Here is a 19,299-nt window from a genome sequence, read left to right as displayed (position 1 = left end):
AGGTGGCCAAACAAGTTGCCCCTGGAGGGAGGTGAGTACCGCTGAGAGCTGCTCCCCATACCAGGAAGCATGACCCACAGGGCTCCTCAGTCAGGGTGGTTAGGAAACCATCCCACCCATGTTTGGTAGAAAGGAAACCCAGGACTTGCTTTAACCTGGTGCTTCACAAAGCTGCTTACTCCTCCCTCCCCATTCTTTAAAAGCACTTCCTCCTATTTTTAAATGAGCCCTTACTGTCCTGCAGGAGTAACATCTGTAAGCCCACACTAGGGCACTGATCCTTCATGTCTAGGGGGATCAGTGCCCCCGGGGACTAGGTGGGAAATGGATTTTCTGGGTCCCACCTACCTCTGATCAATCAGAAGCTGGGGTAGCACTGAGGGAATTCTGATGCACACCCCCACTTAACTCCTGCATCAGGTAACTGGAAGGAAGAGGAATGGCAGAACAGTACCAGGACTCAGGATTCTAGAAAAGGCATAATCCAAAACCAGGTTATCCTCTTTGATACCTAGGTATTGGTGCCCCATGACGTTCTGCTTAGTCTAGATAGAAATCAAAGCTATGTGTCCCAGGGGGTCATGAGGCTTGATGTTAAGTGATTGTGGCCTTTGGAGATACAGAGCTGAGGAATGGCCTGCACTGTCACTGAGGGCACCTGCTCTGGGCAGATGGACCTTGTACAGAGTGCTGGGGGCATGGTCAGTTCTTGTAGGCTTCACCTGGCCTTGATAGATATACTAGACCAATGGCTAAGAGGGGACCTGTCCCCATAGGCAGTTGGAGGTAAAGCTTGGACCAGTGGCCTTGGCCAGGATCCATTTTGCTTTTACCTGCCCATTGTCTCCTGGAGTATCCTCTACAATCACTTCCCAGCTCCGGGTCTCCCTTTCCTTTTCTCCAGGCTCTTGGAGAGGGAGGAGCAGGTAGGACGCACCTGGTCCCAGAAGCTGGGAACCCTGGCTGCACTTCCTGCTCCTAGCCCACTGGCCTGCATATGCTTTCTTGCAGCTGTCCAGATCCACATTCTGAAGGCAGACAAGGCAGGGGACTGGTGGAAGTTCACGGTGAACATCATCTCCGTGTACAAGCAAGGCACCAGCCGCATCCGCCGTGGTGACCAGAGCCTGTGGATCCGCTCGCGTGACATCGCCTGCAAGTGCCCCAAAATCAAGCCCCTCAAGAAGTACCTACTGCTGGGCAACGCCGAGGACTCACCCGATCAGAGTGGCATCGTTGCTGACAAGAGTAGCCTGGTGATCCAGTGGCGGGACACGTGGGCGCGGCGGCTGCGCAAGTTCCAGCAGCGTGAAAAGAAGGGCAAGTGCAAGAAGGCCTAACGCACATGCAGCAGCGCGCTGGGCTCGGGACTGCGGGCCCGGCTGGGCATGAGCTGAGCACATGCAGCTGATGGCTGCCATGGTGGACTTGGCCCATGAGGGCTTTCCTGGGAGGGGGGAGGGTGGGGGCGGGGCTACAGCGGGGGCAGGGCCCTCAGTGGCCCCTCCCCCAGCCCCACTCTGTGCACCCCTAGCGGGAGCCAAGTGCATGCACACTCAGGGCAGGGTGCGCAGCAGGCCAGGCCCTGGAGAAATGAGGACCAGACGTAGCTACCTCACGGGGCTCCTTCCAGAGCAGAAATGCGCTTCCTTAGGGCTAGGTGGGGTCACCGTGGAGGGGCTGGGAGCTGACCCTGCCGTGGGGCCTGAGGGACGGCACTGAATGGCACCGGTGGGGCCGAAGAGTTTGGCGTTGTTGGTAACGCAGAAGGGGGCGTGAGGAGAACTGTGAAATTGCAGGCCAGCAGCCTGGGCAGGGGCTCTGAGCAAGCCCAACCCAACCACCAAAAGATAAAACCTCCTCCTTCCTCTCCTAGCTATGACATCCTGGGCCCCATCGGAAAGGCAGGGGTGGCACTGGGGGGGTGGGGGGAGAGAAGGCCCCTGTGGGTGCCTGCCTGGAGTGGCCTAGGGTTCTGGCCCATCCTGAGGGCAGTGGGCCCAAGGACACCCTTGAGAAGCCCAAGCCGGGTGGTCACTGCCTCATGCTGGAGCTGCCTGGGGGAGGAGGCAGGACGAAGGCAAAACCTCCCAGAGAGTTTCCTTTTTGGAAACTTGGAACCAGCCCCTTTTATGACATTTTCCAGGGGAGGGGGAAGGAGCACTGGCTGAGTTTACAGCAATGACACTATTTGTGTAATGACATCAGCTCCCATAAGGCCCCTCAGCAGTGTCAACAGCTGGAGAGGGCCTGCACGGGCATGCCGGCTGCAAGGCAGTTGGGCTGGGCTTGCTTGAGTCAGGACATGGTTCACTGGCTCATCCAAAGTGCCCCGGTCCTAGGCACCAGGGCCAGGAATGGCCATGTTCCTGGGCGCCCATGACCACTTCCTGCTCTGCCCTTGCTGTTGGCTCCTAAGGCAGGAGAAGTGGCTACCCCAGATGGCTCTGGGGCTGCCCTCACGGCTGTCTTCCTCTAACCCGGGCAGCACTTCACCCACTTTTTTCTAGCCGTCCTCATTTTGAAGACCCCCTGTGCCTTCCACTGGGCCCAGCCCTCCTTCCCAAAGCCTCCTAGAGACTGTCCTCAAGCAGGCAGCCCCAGACTTTTTGGTCTGGCTGCCTCGCAGGACCTGTTCCTATGCTCTGGTGCCTCTCGGCTCCTGCCTTCCTGAGCTCTCTGCACTGCCCTGGGGCTTCTGGCCCCATCTTCACACTGGGCAGCTGACTGAGTGGCCTGGCTCCCCTCTCAGTCAGGAAATTGGTTTTATTTTCCCTGCCAGAGGTTGGCTGCTTACAGGGCCATACCAAGGATGAAGCTCGCTTCCCTTCCCTTCCTCTACTTCTGCCCGCGTCACCACTGCCATTTACTGAGCACCTGCTGCGTGCCAGGCACTTTACCTTCATGTCCCCAGCCTGTCCTCATGACAACCCTCTGGAACAGGGTCGCTTGCCCCCATTTTCACCAACAGGGAAACTGGCATGTGTGTGGCAGCACTGAGACTCAGATCCCAGAACCAGGCCTTCTGACCGTGGGCTGTGCTACCCCTGGAACTTACCCAACAATCCCCGAAGCAGGCTGTGAGGGGTGCCCAAGGCTGAGTTGCCACGGCGACCCTAGAAGCTGCCTCTTGAGGACCTTGAATCTAGCCTGCAGAGTAAGCACTGGGGGTGGGACGGGGGGGAGTACACTGACGTCTTCAGGAGTGGTGGGTGCAGCAGGAACCAAGGAGAGCCTACGGAAGTCTTTAGCGCTCCTGAGGTTCTAGAAAGGTGATTTTCCTGCTTCAAGTGCAGGATTCCAGGGGCAACTGGCAGAGGCACCTCAAGGTCAGTGAGAAGATAGATCTGCCCTGGGAAAGGGTGTTTGGCTTCCCTGAATCTTAACTCGGTGGTTGAGGGTCAAGGACTGGATCTCTCCAGGCACTAAGGTCCAGTCTGGGCGGCTGATGAGGGCAGTTGTTTATCTCACCAGCATAGCTCCACCGCATCTTACCCTGGGTCAGGGGCTTGCACTGGTGGTCCTAGGCCTCCTCAGCAACGGAACCAGGGGCCTACCAAATAACAAGGCAGCTTGCTGAAAATCCAACCACTGTCACCCTCCAGCTCAGCCACCCCCGGGCCTAGACCATCCACGCAGTGGCCTAGCCCTTGGAGACGATGTCAGGGTAGCCAGATCAGGAACAAGGACACTGTTGGGATTGCATCATTTTTCACAGGCTGCCCCCCCCCCATTTTCCTTATGGACTCGGCCAGAACTCAGTCCATTCCTACTCTACTCTGACCTCCACAGAGGAGACCCAGCTTCAGGCCAGCATCCCTTTTCCACCTCTGTCCCCATCCCAGGGAAGAGAGGGAAATAGGAATCGAGGTGTTCCAGTTTGTATAGTTAGGAAGGGATGTAAAACGGACCTAGATGTGAAGAGTGTATTAACCAGAATTGTGATATGTAGGTGTTGGAAGAAAAACACCAGATTAGTCCTTATTTTGTTCTTAAAACAGCTTCCCCAGTTGTCCTTTTTCTTACCAGGTGGGTGGTTTGGTACGCAAGAGCTGCCTATTTTACTCACACCGTGGAAGGCCGAAGGCAATGGCGCTGTCCCTCCCTGTGGCCTCTATCCACAGCTTCTGTCCTTGGAAAGCAGACCAAGAGGCAACAACCTTAGGTTTCTTTGAGTAGGAGGGATAGACAGCTGGAGTGAAAGCCCAGGGCCTGTGCCTCAGTGGTAGCATGCAGGCCACGGGTACAGACTTTCTTGGAATTGCCCAGGTTCAATGAGACTGAAGTCAAGAAGAGACCCTTAGGGACTAGGAAATGGTTCTTTTAGGGTCCCAACACTTAAAGGATACCCCCCTCCCCACAAACTCCCAGAGCCAAGAGCATGGACAGACTCATGGATGGGCCACTGGATCACGGTTTGTGGACACACACTCCCGTGGGCCATAGCCATGCCATACCTTAGGGGTATCAAAATTGACCTTGCCCCAAATAAGCCAGCCCTACTCCTTGTGTCATTGGAAATCCTTCCCTGCTCCCAAATGCACTTCCCATTCTCCCTCCTGTGTTGGAGATTTCTGTTCACTCAGAATTGTAAATGTTTAGTTGTGACCATGACATATTGTTTGGGTCAGTGTTCCTTTCCAATGCATACTAATATATTATGGTTATTATATATGAATATATTTAATGACATGGAAAGAGTTGTGGATTTTTTTAAAGCTTTTTTTTTTTTTTTGGTTGTTAGAGCTGTAATGGACCCAGATGGAACTTGTAACGTGGGCCCCACATGATAGAACTAAATTCAGATATCATTAAATAAACTCTTGTATACTGGTCTGTCTCCCAGTCTTTCTTGGTGGCCTGAGTTATGGGTGGTGGGCACGTAGGGAGGTAGGAGGGGATGGAATCTTCTGACAACTTAAGGAATATGGCCCTTTTGTCCCAGAACTCCCCAGCAAGACAGCCCAGGAGCTTGCTTTTATTAAAAAAAGACAGTTTAGAAAGTTCTGGGGGCTTGCTGGCTCTGAATACAGAACTAAAAAGCCTCTCATACGCAATTGTCTGCTTATGTCCCCAAGTTACCACCCCTAGGACAGATCCTTGCTGCTTCCTGGATGGGGAGGAACCCAGGGGATGGAGGAAAGGGGGTTCCCTCTAATGTACCCATATGGCAGCAGTGGGGTGAGATGCCACCCTTGACCTTACCTGTTTGATTCAGAACCTGCAAATCTTCTGCCTTTTACGTATCCAGTTTCTTCTATTCAAAGCCAAGTAGAGACTCTAAGGGAACTAAGACAGGACTGGTGAAACCTTGCAACAGACTCCAGCCATTGCTGAAGGCTTCATGCAGAGCAGAGACTGGGAAGACGCCAGCACCATGCAGCCACCAGGAGCTGAGCTCACTGGGTTTTTGGAGAGGCTATATTTAAACTTCCACATGGTTGTGATCTCGTTATTAAATAAACAATCCAGCCATTAGGAGCATGTTGTGTTGCCACGAGAAGTGGAGCCGATCGGCACCAGGAAGCTGTAATTTCTGCACCCGGCTGTTTGGATGACAAGGCTCAGCCACCGACCTGATCTGGCCCCTCGGCAACAGGGATTCTAGTGGTCCCTCCTTCAAAGGCACAGGAAGCTGTCCTTTGCTGTGAGGCCAGCTGGCTGGAGGTGCCATCATCCGCTGCTTCTCAAGACAGATACAGGCAGGCTCCAAGGACCCGGAGCTGTGCTCTAAGCCAGGGCCGGTGGGCACATGCACTCAAGGTATCCCACTCGATCTTAGGAGCGAGTCCCTGTTGAAGACAATGCTTGACAGTGGGGTGGGGGTAGGGGAGGACAAGAGGCAGACTTCAAGTGGCTGGACAGGTCAAGGAAAAAGTAAGACTTTTTTGTCATCTCCTATGCCTCTGCGGGCCAGCTTGACCATTTGCAAGATTTAAGACTCCCCTGAGGCTAAGAGTTCTGTGATGCCCTTGGCACTTTGAGACTCAGGTTTGGTCATTTTAGGTCAAGTGTCCAGTTCTTAAGAACTTTCATGATGTGGCTTTTTTCTGTCCATAAAGTTGTCTGTGCCTCAGTGTGCTGTGTCTCTTTGGGGACTCCATCACAGCCAGGAGCTGGGCTGCCAGCTGCGGCCCCAGGCCCAAGCCTGCAGGAAGCACACTGTGGATCAGAGACACATTTGAATGGGCACCGTGGTCAGCCCTGCTGCCTCTCAGGGCCTTCAGCCCTGGCTGGGGAGACGATACAGGAAATGTGCTGGGTTGCTGTGAAGCACTGGCCCAAGACAATAGGAAAGGCCCATTTTAGAGACTGGAATGTTGAAGTAAAAGGACACTGAGAGGTCTTCACCAGCGACCAGGGCCAGGCCAAAGCCCAGAGGGCTGCCAGGAACAGATCTGCCTGGCTGCCCAAGCAGCAGTCGGGGAGGTTCACAGTTCATGAGGCCTCATTACCCTCATCCCTGCGTCTCCCAGGGACAGTGTCTGGCATGGGGATGCCCACTCGTGGCAGACACACCCCTCAGTCTCAGATTTCGTTAACAGACATCTCTTTCCGTTCTCTTTTTAAGACTAAATAAAGACATATAAGAAATGCGCCAAGAAAAACGGGGAGTGAAAAGGGAGAAAGAGCCAGTGAGAAACACAGTATATAGACGGATTAACTTGTTGCTTTATCAAACTGGAGACTCGGTGGGACATCGAGGTATTTCTGGAAAGAGGTCAAGGCCTTTTGTTACTGGCATGGAGCTGGGAGGAAGTCTGTGAAATCGTACAATTAGAGGAAAGAGGAGTTTGGGCTCCCTTTTAAAATAACAGGGAGAAAGCCCCTTTAACCCCAGCGGGGCTAGGTTTGAAACTCCAACTAGGTAAGAGATCTTGAGTCTGTGCACAAAGCTGCCAGTGTAACTCTGAACCTGAAGGAGAAGGAAAGAGGTTCACCTCTCCACCAGGAGGGAGGCGGCAGCTCTGCAGCTGGCTGCTGGCAGTTCTCTTTGATGGGTCAGGGGAGAGCCAGGTGGACAGTTCTGGAAGCTTAGGTACAGTCAGGAATTCTGCAGCAGCCCCCATGGAAGGAAAGTTCTCAGGATCTGAGCTCAGAAGAGAGCACAGACCCAGGCAGGTTGGCTGGCTGCAGGCAGCAGAGAAAAGAAGGACAAGGGTTTTTAACATCAAGTCTCCAGAGGCTAGGTGCAGGCTGTGACTGCGACCTTGCAGAAGCATATGACTCCTTGAAAGAAGCATATGGTCCTCGACTGATGACAGCTGAGGTTTAGTGCAGTTATCAATAATCACAAAGTTTAAATGGAATGAAAGTACCAGCTGTACCCGGGGATCTGGATTTCTTTATATGGTATCTAGACTTAAAATGCTTATAATTAATAATCAGCTAAGTTAAACAATTCTTACGCTGTTATCTTAAATAAAGTTTATTTTCACTAAAAAGTTTCCGAGGTGCTGGGTGCTGTGGCCCTGGCTAGCCAATCTTCTTTATCTCCTTTATGAGGGCTTACAGCTCGACCCATCAATCTCACAGTATTTGCTTCAGGTCACCTGGGACTGTGGTCCTGACACTTTGGCAGGAGGTGGGGGCGACTATGATTTGTGAACCATGTTGGCAAATGCTACTTTTACATGAGCCACCTACTTTTACATGAGCCACATGTCCACATGTGGACACTCTAAGGTTGGTCTTAAGAAAACAGGTCCCCAAAAGTGTTGCATCCCAGTCACTTGGGTATTCCTTGCCACTTCTAGTCTGGTAAGGACAGGTGTCTCATTTGGGAAACTCACACCTTGAAGAAGACTGAAGGAGCTGGTCCCTGTGTGGCATGCACCTAGCCTCTGTATTCCCCAACATCTGAATGGTAGGTCCTAGCTCTTTAACTTCCCAGGCATCTTTTCTTCCACTCTTCTGTGGATCCAGAGAAGTGAAGTAACTATTCTAGGGTCACACAGCTAGTAACACTGGGGCTGGGCCTAGAGCCCATTCAGCCAAAAGAACAGAAGCTGCTGTGTGCAGACATCAGCTCAGTGTTTTGCTTGAAAAGGCCTTTCAGTGTGACTGAGCCAGGACTCTGTGGCTCTGGTTCAAAGTCGTCCCACGAGTTGCCGGGGCTCCGTGCTGAGCAAGTCAAGAGGAGGTGAGAAAGTCAAACAGACTGTCAATGCCTCCTCTCCTGAGCCCCAGAGTGGGGGCCGGAGGCTCTAGGAGATGTAGTTTGTACAGATTTGGGGTTTCACACAGACTAGAAGATGTGGCTCTTAGGATTCCTGGTCTTCCATTGGGTGATCCATTAGCAACCGCCCCACCCCGACAAGGAAATGCATCCTGGGGCATGTTGCCATCCACAAGCCCTTGCCCAGGGTCCAGCAGGGCCTCTCCAGGAACACACCCGTGTGAAACAAACCTGCACCTCTCTACTCCCCTTCACTGTCGGGGTCCCTGAAGATGGCTCATGCTCATGGAGGTCCCATTCCTCACCCTCTCAGCCCTGTGCCAGCTCCCATGTGGACACCTCCCAGCCACCCTGATAAGTCTTCTGGAAGGGCCTGGGCCTCCTCAAGAGGTCACTGGGCACCAGGGTCTAAACTGACAGGAGAGCTTGTTTTCCTGGCTGGCTCATTCTCACATCCTCACGCCTCTGTCCTGCTGCACTAGGTTGAAAGAGGTGGCAGGCTCCTGAGCTCTGGATTTGGTGATCATCTGGCCCACAAGGTTCAGGTGAATTAGAGGCAGAATCCCTTCCTCAGCTGAGTCAAGTGACATGCTCTGTGCTTCCACCTGTGACTCGGTGCTCAACCAGGTGGTAGGGGGAGCTTGTCTCCTTTTTCTAGATGAGAACACAGAGGCATAGAAAAGAACCTGTTGTGGTCACAGATCTGGTGAGGGGTGTGGTCATCCTGGAGCTGTTCACTGCATATTCACACTTCCTTCCCAAACCTTCCTAATCTCCAGAGGTGATGTAGGACTAAATACTAGTTCTGGCCAGTTAGTTGAGAGCAGAGGTGATGGGTTCACATCTGAACTGAACACTTCATTGCCAGAGTCCTCTTTTCCTCTGCCGGAGGGGCCTCAGTGGCTGTCCCATTGGCCTGAGTTCTGGAGCAAGGAGAGGTGGTGAGATCTAAGCAGGTGTCTGGACCCAGATTTTCCCTGCACACCTAGAGTCTTTGGTCTCAAGAACCCAGGAAATAACATCATGCCAGGCTGTACCATGTCACTCTTCCTGGTGTCTCTGTCCAGAGGGGAATTCATGTCACATCATCTTGAGAAAGTTCAGAGGAGACCCTCCAACAGTCCCCTCCTCAGTGATATCATGTGCTTTGGCAACTGCTGGGTCATTGTCCCTAATTCTTTTTCCTTCTACCACAGAGGCACAGTAAGGCCTGCTTCCCGTCCTACTTTCCACACAGGATGGAGAGAAGGCACGATACTTGGCCTTCTGTTCCCTTTTAACTTACCCATCCTGAGGGCCTGACATCCTTCGGGGGCTGGCCCCATCGTCCTGTCTTTCTGAGCAATGCACACAAGTCCAGGCTCTGGGATACCCACATACACACTGCCAGAGCCAGTGTGGGAGGCAGACAGAGGCAGCGTTGTCCTTACTTCATGAGTGCTCCGTTTTTGAACCCTACACAGGACTTTACCACCCAATTGTGCCCTATTCTTACCCTTCAAGCAAGAGATTGGATTCTGGCTGCTTAGGAAGATGGTTCAATATTGAAAAGTGAGTTCATTATCCCCAAGCAAATGAAAAAGAATGTATTTTCAGGGAAGAAGGCAGTTACCAGAATCCAGAAATATCTCTAAGCAGGAGCAGCCAGTGCCAGTAAGAGCGTGAACCCCAAGGGGTGACCTAGGTGGGGAAGGTTGGTGGGGTGTTTGCTTGGAAACTCCTTCTGCATGACCCTAACCTCACTCCAGCCTCACTGCCCGGACACACAAGGCACACAACTGTCCACTTGTTTCCTACATGGGGATGTAACATCTCCAAGCAGAGCAGGCATCAAGGTTACAAACCGTCTACTAATTCGGCATCTCCCAAGAAGCCCAGCACACTGTGGGGTGGCTGGAATCCATTGGCAGCCATGGGGCAGTCAGGAAGGGACTACTTGAGGGACCCACTTGCTAGCATCAAAATGACCAAGTTTAAAGTCAGAGGGCTACACTGGGCCAACATTCTAGGTAGCTCTCAAGCTGCTGAGCTATGAAGCATCACACATCAAGAGTTCGGAGCTGTGGGGGAATTTATTGAGAGCAGATTTTGCGTACCAAAAGGGTGCAGGGCATTTATTCCGTTGTTGGCTGGTGTCACAGCGGGTGGTCCCTTTATTGCTATCAGTTGGTTGGCCAGACTGCAACAACCACAATAGCCACGAGCAGCAATAAAATCACCATTATCATCCCTGAAAAACAGAAGAACATACATCTTTTAATGATTCAGGAAAGCATTGCACATTCTATGAAGTATCTGCAAAAAGGGCAGTGGACATAGTTATGGCTTTGCAGGCTGGTGGATGCTGGCTCCTGGGGGCCTGGAAACAGCCTTTGTCACCTGGAGAGCTGTGCCAGTGCTCCTGACTGCAAGACTGAGAGGCCTGGGGGCAGGGCAGGTCTCTCCATTCAGCACTCCAGCAAGGGGTAGTGCGAAAAGCCTCCAGCTCCAGCTTCTGTGCGCCCCTTGGGCCACGAGGCCAGTGGAAACAGCTGAAGGTGTTCACCCTGTTACACAATTGAATTTTGTATTGGTGAAACACCAACAAAGCAAAGAACTTAAGAATTTTACAAAGAAATAGTCTAGAATTCATTTTTTCCACAATCCACGTAGCTTCACTTCGTCTTTTTGAGTCTGAAACACATCACTCACCTGTAAAAAGAGTACCCAGCAGACTAAAATTTTCTGTGGATATTTCTTGGATTAATATTTTTTAGTTTTATTTCCTAACGCTTTTGGCTGGAGACCATGAAGGGCCCTCCCAGTCAGTCTGCCCACCAGGGCCAGGCATCTGGGCTTACTATTGCCCATTCCTTCACTACACATGGCTGACTTGGACCTGAGAGAAACAGCCCTTCATTCAACAAGCTCACTGATTTTTCCCCATTCACTTGCCCAGTATTTAATTCCAAGTGCTTAGTGTGTACCACATGCCACAGGTGACCTGGTATAGCCTAAAAGAACCAGGGCACGGCCACTACAGAGTAAGCACCAAGAAAAGCCTGCTAATCCAAGACTCCCAGGCTTCTGAGACTCCAAGGGGGAAGTAAGGAGCAGATAAGGAAAATGTTTTTTATACAGTAACAAGGTGGGCAAAACACAAAGTGTCATTTGGCTACCAGGATAGCTCAGGAAGACTAAGATGCTGGTTCAAAGATGGGTCAGGCTGGGTGCTGTGGCGCACACCTGTAATCCCAGCGATTCAGGAGGCTGAGGCAAGAGGATCACAAGTTCGAGGCCAGTCTCAGCCACCAAGTGAGACCCTGTCTCAAAAAGAGCTGGGATGTAGCTCAGTGGTACAGTGCCCCTGGGCTCAATTCCCAGTACCAAACAAACAAAAAAGACATAGCTCAGTGGTTTAGCACTTGCCAAGCATGCACAAGGCCCTGGGTTCAACCCCCAGCACTGCAAAGCAAACAACCCCCCCCATCGCACAAACCAAAACAAACAAAACCCCAGAAAGGCCAGGATCCAAACAGTCTAATTCCTTCTCCTACAAGAGACCACAGGTTGCATGTAAGCCACCACCACATTACTGATCTTAATAGCTAGAGATATACCCTAGGTAACCAATGGCTCTATCTGGCTATTTATACTGAAATTAATTAAGATTAAATAAAGTTAAAAATTCATTTTTTTTTAGTTGCTCTAACTATTTCAAGGGCTCAGCAGTTACATGTGGCCAGTGACTGCTGTGTTGGACAGACAAGATAAAGAACATTTCCACCATTGCAGAAAGTCTTACTGGATAGCACTAACATAGAAGATGGATTTTTATTTATTTTTTTTTTTTGAGAGAGAGAGAGAGAGAGAGAGAGGTTTTTTATTTTATCTCCTGCTGTTTCCCCAGTACCTACAACGCCACCTGTACATATCCCACAATATGTATTTGTTGAATGAATGAATGCATGCATGGCTACTCATAGTCATTCACTCATTATGCTGGGGATTGTACCCAGGGGCACTTGATCAGAGCTCCATCCCCAGCCCTTTTTATTTTTCATTTTGACACAAGGTCTCACTAAGTTGCTGAGGCTGACCTTGAACCTGCTATCTTCCTGCAACAGCCTCCTCAGTTGCTGGGAGTATAGGCATGCGCCACTGTGCGCCAAACCTTTGCAGTCTTTTAAACGTTCATTCTATATTTGGTTACTTTCTTACATGCTTTTACTTCCTCTTGGGTCAGTTTTGTTAAATTACATGTTTCTGGGAAATTGTTCATTTTTCCCCCCCCCGAGTTTTCAAAATTACCACCATAAAAGTATTCACTATATTCTCTTCTGAACTCAATGCTATACCATATCTGTGTTCTTTTCCTTTCCAATATTGCTTATTTGTGAATTCTTTTTTCCTGACCACCCTTGACACAAGTGTTTCTCTTTTCATTAATCTCTTCTAAGAACAAGTTTCGACTCTGATCATCTCGTTTCCTCATCTGTTTTGTTAATTTCTGTTTTTATTTTTTAACATATATATGCATATACATACGTGTGTGTGTGATGTTGCAGTTGGACACAGTTTTATTTATTGATTTTTATGTGGTGCTGAGGATCAAACCCAGCACCTCGCACACCTCGCACATGCTAGACGAGCACTCTACTGCTGAACCGCAACCCCAGCCCTCTGCTTTTATTTTTGCTAACAGTATCTTTGGATTTACTCTGTTAGTCTTTCTCTAAATTCTTGAATTGAAAATTAACTCACTCATTTTCCATCTTTTTTTTTAAACAATATGCCTACACTTGACACAGAATAATTTTCTAATTTCTAAATATTTTTAAATATTCAAAAGTGATTTCTTCCAATAATTACTTAGAAGCATGTCTATAATTTTTCAATTATACTGAAACAAGCTTATTAAAACATGCATGTACTATATTTTGATATAAAAACACTTGCTTTCCACTGGTCACAATGTAGTCACAAGTACTATTAATACTATTACTGTGGTTTGCTGCCTGCATTTGAACTTAATGAAAATGTTAATTCCAATAAGACACTAATGAAAATAAGAATACAATTTGTGCCAGGTTTGGTGGTATATGCCTGTAATTCCAGTGACTTGCAAGGCTGAGACGGAAGGACTGTAAGTTCAAGGCCACCTGGACAACTTAGTAAGACCCTGTCTCAAAAAAAAAGCAAAGGTTGGGGGGTGGGGGGGTGGGAATGTAACTCTGTGCTTGTTTACCATGTGCAAGGCCCTGGGTTCAATCCCAAGCACTGCCCACTGCCCCCTCATTCCCAAAAGAATGCACTTTGCTTTCCATCCAAGTTCATAGACTTCCTGAATTTAATCCACAGGCTCTCAGGGTTCAATGTAGATCAGGTACTGTAAATTTTAAATCTATGATTTTGAATATTAAAAAAGGACTTAGGTGAGGTCCCTTGTCATCTCCCCGTGATAGTGAGTGAGTCTTTATTAATACAGCCTCTTTCTCTAAGGATTTCATCTTTAGAGAGTCCCTGTCTCAGGAACGTAAGGGTTTGTTCTCAGTCTTCAGTCACTGGACACAAACCTGAGATGTACATCAGGGGCCTGCACACTGTAAGTCCACGGACCAATTCTGGTTGTGGTCTGTTTTTGTACAATCCGTGAGCTAAGAATAGTTTCTGCATTTTTAAAGGGTTGTCAAAAAAGTAAAAGAAGGAAGAGATGCGACATGCTGTCTGTGTCTGCAAAGCTTGAACCATTTATTATCTGGTTCCCTACAGAAGTGTGCCGACCCCCGCCGTGTACCGCTAAGATCCTGGGGTGTATCACTATGACTGATAACAACCCAGCTGCAGCACTGGTTCATTCCCTTAGGTTCTGTTTTTTAATCCTTCCCTCATTTCTTTCATCTAAGGATTTCCTTTTTTCCTTGTAAATCCAGCTATGCACTAACATTTCAGGGTGGGGTTATAATATTCTAGCTAGTATTTCAAGATGTCTGCAGTGAGAAGAGTCTGGGTGTGTGTGTTAACATATCTAAGTCCATCTTCTCACCAGATCCAGAACAAAACTCTCCATTTCTGTCTCCAAAGACATCTGAAGGTTGACCACAAGTTCCAAGTGGGCAGGAGTTCTACGACTCTGGGGTCATTCTGCTACATGTTGTGTTCCTAACAAGGGTGTAAACTTTATGCTGTGCAGTGTGAGGAGAAGACAATGGGCAGGATGGACAAACTGAGAGACACATGGAGCCAGTGCTTGGTATTCCAGGGTTTAGGCACCCCTGGGATGAGCAGGAGGAGCTGCCTGGGGAAAAGAGGGAGACAAGCAGAATGTTTTAGGAAGAGCCACTGTCACCGTCTCAGGCAGGTTCGCAGTGGAGGGTGTGAGTGTGGGGTGGTGCAAGCACTTGAGGCTGAGAAGCTCCTTATGCAGCAAGGGTCCTCTGCCATGGCCCAGAGTAGAGGCCCATACAAATGAGCTTGAATTTATAAACCCAGGGTGATGATGATAGGAAAACAAGTGGTGAGAACAAAGGAATCAAGAATGACAACAAATCTGATCAGGAAGACAGAAACATCCATCTGGTTTTCGTTTATACACACAAAGGCTGAAATGCAAGGGAAGAGGCCTCTGGGCCTGAGCGCCTCCCCACCTCCCCCTCCTGCCAGCTCAGGCTTGATGGCTGCAGTGCACTAACCTGTTTCCAGCTCTCTCGCCCGTTCTCCTCCAGGCTGCGGCTGGAACAGTCTCTCTCCAGCATCATCTGACCAGGTTACCTCTGCCCCAAGTCCCCCAGTGGCTGGGACTGAGATCCAGGCTCTGCAGGGGCCCCGAGGGCCCAGAGTTCAGGCCATCAGGCCTTCTTCACTTCTCAATATGCTACACTCTGGCCCACCCCCAGGCTTTCACACCCGCTGTCCTTCCCACCCAGAGATCTCCCCAACACCACCCACTTAATCCCCAAACCTCAGCATCGGTGTTGCTTCTCAAAGGTCTCTTTCTGGACCCCCAATTACAAGACTCTTTGTCTCTCTATGAACTTATCAAAATCATTGTCTGTCGCCTCTGCTGGCACTCGAGCATCTACAGCGGAGACTGTGCTTTCTCATTTACCATCATAATCTCAGTATTTAACACAAAGCTGGCACATAAAAAGAGGCACCATGCAAATACAGTAAGCGCATAGATACAGTGAATATTTGGAAGGTACAAGCAAAGACAATAAGAAAGGCCCAGAAGAAACAGTCCGCAGGGAGGGAGAAGCTGAGAAAATGTCAGGAGGACAACAAGGCTGATAGCAACCAAACACCAAAGAGACTCTAAGACAAGGAAAAAAAGTTCCTGGATCCTGGAGACCTTGACAGGGCAGTTTCAGTCAAAGAGCAGGTGGGATTATCAGAACTATTAAGATACAGTGAGGCCTTTTAAAGTTGCCAATTTGTCTGTCACTGAAACTGTGAATTAGACAAATTATGCTACAGAAAAGGCATGATAGGGGGTACACACTACCTCAGAGGAATGAAAATGCATTTCACTCTTGACACCTTAGACGGAAAGTTGATAACGTGAAACTGGGTGCTTGTCCAAAGATGAAAAGGGGACGTTGAGAGCAATGACAAATAAGACATTTACATTTTAAACCCTTTCAGAGCAAACATGAGTCCTTTGGGTAGAGATTTTTAACAGGCTTAAATAAATTGGTGTGCACCGAGGGTCAACAAAGGAAGTCATTTTAAGGTGGCAAGTGACAGGGGCCAGTAAAAGCCAATTGCAGCCTTTAGGATTCTTGAGGCCAAAGAGAAGATGTTTACATACCTTATCATAGTGGATCCCTCCTTACAAAGAAGCTTTCTTGGAATGTGATAACAGCACCACCTTTCTGAATGGAAGAGGATTAGGGAATAGTAACCAAGGAAGTTTTCAAAACCAAGGAAAGCTAGGGCCTGCCACACACAGAATATTCAGAGATCCAGGCTTTGTGCTCTGTGCTGCGGGAGTGTTGCAAACAACAACTCTTCTCTCTGTTTTATACACATGAGGAAGCTGAGGTTCTGGAAGGTTAACTCTCCTAACTAAGGCCTTGGAGCTAGTAAGAAGAGCTAGCACATGAATCCAGGTGGGTTTGCCTCTTGGCCTTCTTCACCCCCCGGGGCCACCAGAGCATGTGTCTGTGTAGGGCAGGGTCTGACACCCACAGAGCACATGCTCTATCAGGAAAAGAGGCCCAGACTCCTTGGGCTGAAGTACTTGGATATGGTTTCTCCTGGCTTCATCCAATTATTTTCTCCTTCCTTCCACTTTTTATGGTGGAAAACTTGAAATAGTCACAGAAAGAGTCCACTAAACCATGAGGAGCCATCACCCCGCTTTCAAGGATCAATTCATGGCTGGCCTGGCTTTATCTGCGCCCTCACCTGCTCCCTGTTTTCAGTTAGTATCTGGAATCAAATCCCAGGCATATTTCATTGACAAGTATTCAGTAAGTGTCACTAAAAGATAAGGCACCCTGCTAAAGAAGCACAGCCACACAGAACCACAGAGGGTTTGACACTTCCCAAGATGGAGGCAGGGCAGAGCCTCCAGCCTTCCTGACAAAGAGGAGTGGAGCCAGCTTGGAGGACGTGGGAGACAGTGCTGCGCCTGGTCCTGGGAAGAACTCGAGCTGTACTGAGTCACGTATGAAAGACAGACCTTAGTTCTTCTGCCTCCAAATACCGTTCAAGCCTCAGGGGGTCTCGTCATCCATCCCCAGCTAAGGAAATGTTTGACATTTTGGAACGAAAAAGACAGTTGAACTTCTGGGAACCTGCCAACTCTGAAACAATGAATGCTCTCTGCCCTCGACCCTAGGACGGAACACCTGGCGAGGCTCCTGACTTCAGAATCGTTTCCTCTGCACTTCACTCAGCTCCTGCCCTGGTACTGCCGGCACCTGGCAGGGCAGATGTTCCCTCCCAGTACTCAAGAGTCCCTTTCAGGGGCAGGCATGGGGTGCCAGGGTTACAAGAGTGGAAAAAATGTCCATTTCCTCTGGTCAGTTTACCAGATGAGTATTACTCAACCACTTACAATATTTACAAGTCCAGCTCATGGCAATTAAAAAAAGATGTAAGAAAACAAACTTCTTTTCAAACTGGGAAAGGACATTAAACATAGTCTCTCAGGAACAGGAGAGTGTTTTCTGAAGATTGTTCATCTGGATTGATGGAAACCAGTAAGTGATGGGGCCTAGCCTGCCAACACCTCCACCACGGTGGGGTGTAGGTAACAGCCCTTGTACTAACTGGCATGGAGGAAGAGGGGACAGAGGCGGAGTATATGGAGTCTGGCTTTTCCTGGGATGGAGAGGAGAGATCTCCGTATTGGTGCCTTCTATCCTGCCATGGCAGGGCAGTGTGGGGGGTGAGCGTGATGGGAGGAGCGGGGTGGAAGGATGCAGGGGTGGGAGGTAGGGGAAGATAAGGGGTATTCTTATCTGGACGGTCTTGTCACAAGGAAAGCCATCCTGGCAGCCCACCATTGTTGGTTGTTTTGAATCAAAATATACATTCTTGTTGGCTACCTTATATTTTTGCACTGGAAGAGGCCGGGCCAATGAGCAACCCCCACACAGCTAATGACCTCTAAAGAGCGGTGCAACCTTCTGAACGACTCCTGTGGTAGGTTGTTTTTTCTCTAGTTGTGCTGTCAATACGTGGCATTTGCTCATGTATTAACCAGCTGGTTTTTCACTGATCAAATGAATTCTTTGCAGAAGACTGAGCTGAGGTGGAGAAGGCCCAGGAAAAGAGAAAAAAAAAAAAAACTGTAATATTTGTTTTCAAAAGTTCATGTAAATGTTCCCTTTAATCCCATTACTGGGCAAATAAGCTAAGAAAAGAGTAGGTCATGTGGAGAAGGTGAATGTATTTACATTCTGATGCTCTGGATTGAGCAGGGAGAACTGCGGTTGCCCTTGAATTCTCCCCCTAGACCTGCTCGCTCTGGAGCTGGGTTTGCTCTGCTTGGTGGCTGCATGGTGTGGACCCCACAGTCTTCCTCCAACTGGCCTGGCAGCCAGCTGGGCCACAGAACCAGAAACTGGTGGTGGGGAGAGGGGGATCCAACCACTGATCTTGCCCCTCTTGAATCTACCCCCATGGGTGTACACGTTAATTTCTCCTTAATAATGCTTTTGCGAAAGTACTGTGCAAAATCTTTCTTGATATTCTGCATTCACTTTTATTCTTATCCTGCATTCTAAATAATCTCTATCAGGTTTCCTTTCTATTTCATGGACTGACCTTCCTCTGCAGCTCCAGGGGGTTACCTTCCTTTCCTCAATGGATCCCAGCTGTCTTCCCCCTCTGCCTACAGGCTCGACCCGTCCTCGGCCAACCCCAGGCCCACAACCATCTACATCCTCCACGACGGCTGCTCAGGCCTACACATCCTGGAGACCCAGAGTAATTTACAGCAAGGCTGTGACTCAGGAACAACTGTCCTTCATCTTCAAATTCTTATGTAATATTTCTTTCCTTAGGACATAAGCTCTCCAAACACATGGATCATGCAGTCCAACCTGGGGGAGGGGTACCGGTTGTACAGTCAGGGACACTGGACTTCAATTCTGCCACTTACTAGCTATGACAAATTGGGAAAGTTTCTTAACTCTGAGTGTGGTTCCACCATCTGTAAAATGAGAGTAAAATAATACTGACCTCATAGGCTTGGTGTGAGGATTTCATAAAGCAAAGTCCATTAAACTTCTAGAACATAACTGGCTCTCGATAAACTGGATCTATGCCGTCAATAATGACTGTTCCTGTCTAGCTGCCTGAGGAAAGTACCTTGTGTATGGCAGATGCTCTGCAAATGTCCTGTGAGAGAGCCAGTCTCCCAGTTTAACAACAGAAATAACATGTCATTCATTCCAAAAGACAGGGAAGAGGAGCAAAAACAGAGGAACACCTGGGTGGCATTTGGGGTAGAGACAGAGATCAATTCTAGCTGGGGCTGTCGGTGATGACGGGCGTCCAGGAAAGGTTGGAAGTTCAGAGTGGAATATCTGGCAGCATCCGTTTCGGTTATTAGCTACAGGAAGGGCAGCTGTGCTGGGCAAATTCTGGCTGAAGTCAAAAGGCAAGGGGGCCACAGCCAAGTGGAC

The 19,299-nt window shown here is 49.3% G+C and overlaps 2 protein-coding genes across 2 annotated transcripts in view; one reads left to right on the top strand and one right to left on the bottom strand.

The window, feature by feature from the left end:
- Ntn1 (netrin 1) overlaps positions 1-4,830 on the top strand; it is a 176,563-nt gene extending 171,733 nt beyond the window's left edge. Inside the window, exon 7 of the mRNA XM_026390621.2 lies at positions 1,012-4,830. Coding sequence (XP_026246406.1) covers positions 1,012-1,340 — 329 coding nt within the window. The 3' untranslated portion in view covers positions 1,341-4,830. The remainder of the gene's footprint in view (positions 1-1,011) is intronic.
- A 5,410-nt stretch (positions 4,831-10,240) lies between these two features.
- Stx8 (syntaxin 8) overlaps positions 10,241-19,299 on the bottom strand; it is a 259,053-nt gene continuing 249,994 nt past the window's right edge. The window contains exon 8 of the mRNA XM_026390528.2: positions 10,241-10,409. Within this exon, the coding sequence (XP_026246313.1) occupies positions 10,342-10,409 (68 nt within the window). The 3' untranslated portion in view covers positions 10,241-10,341. The remainder of the gene's footprint in view (positions 10,410-19,299) is intronic.

Source organism: Urocitellus parryii, chromosome 7, assembly GCF_045843805.1.
Source record: "Urocitellus parryii isolate mUroPar1 chromosome 7, mUroPar1.hap1, whole genome shotgun sequence".
NCBI classification, from domain to species: domain Eukaryota; kingdom Metazoa; phylum Chordata; class Mammalia; order Rodentia; family Sciuridae; genus Urocitellus; species Urocitellus parryii.
The sequence above is the reverse complement of the archived record's forward strand: the minus strand, read 5'-3'. Positions and strand labels throughout refer to the sequence as shown.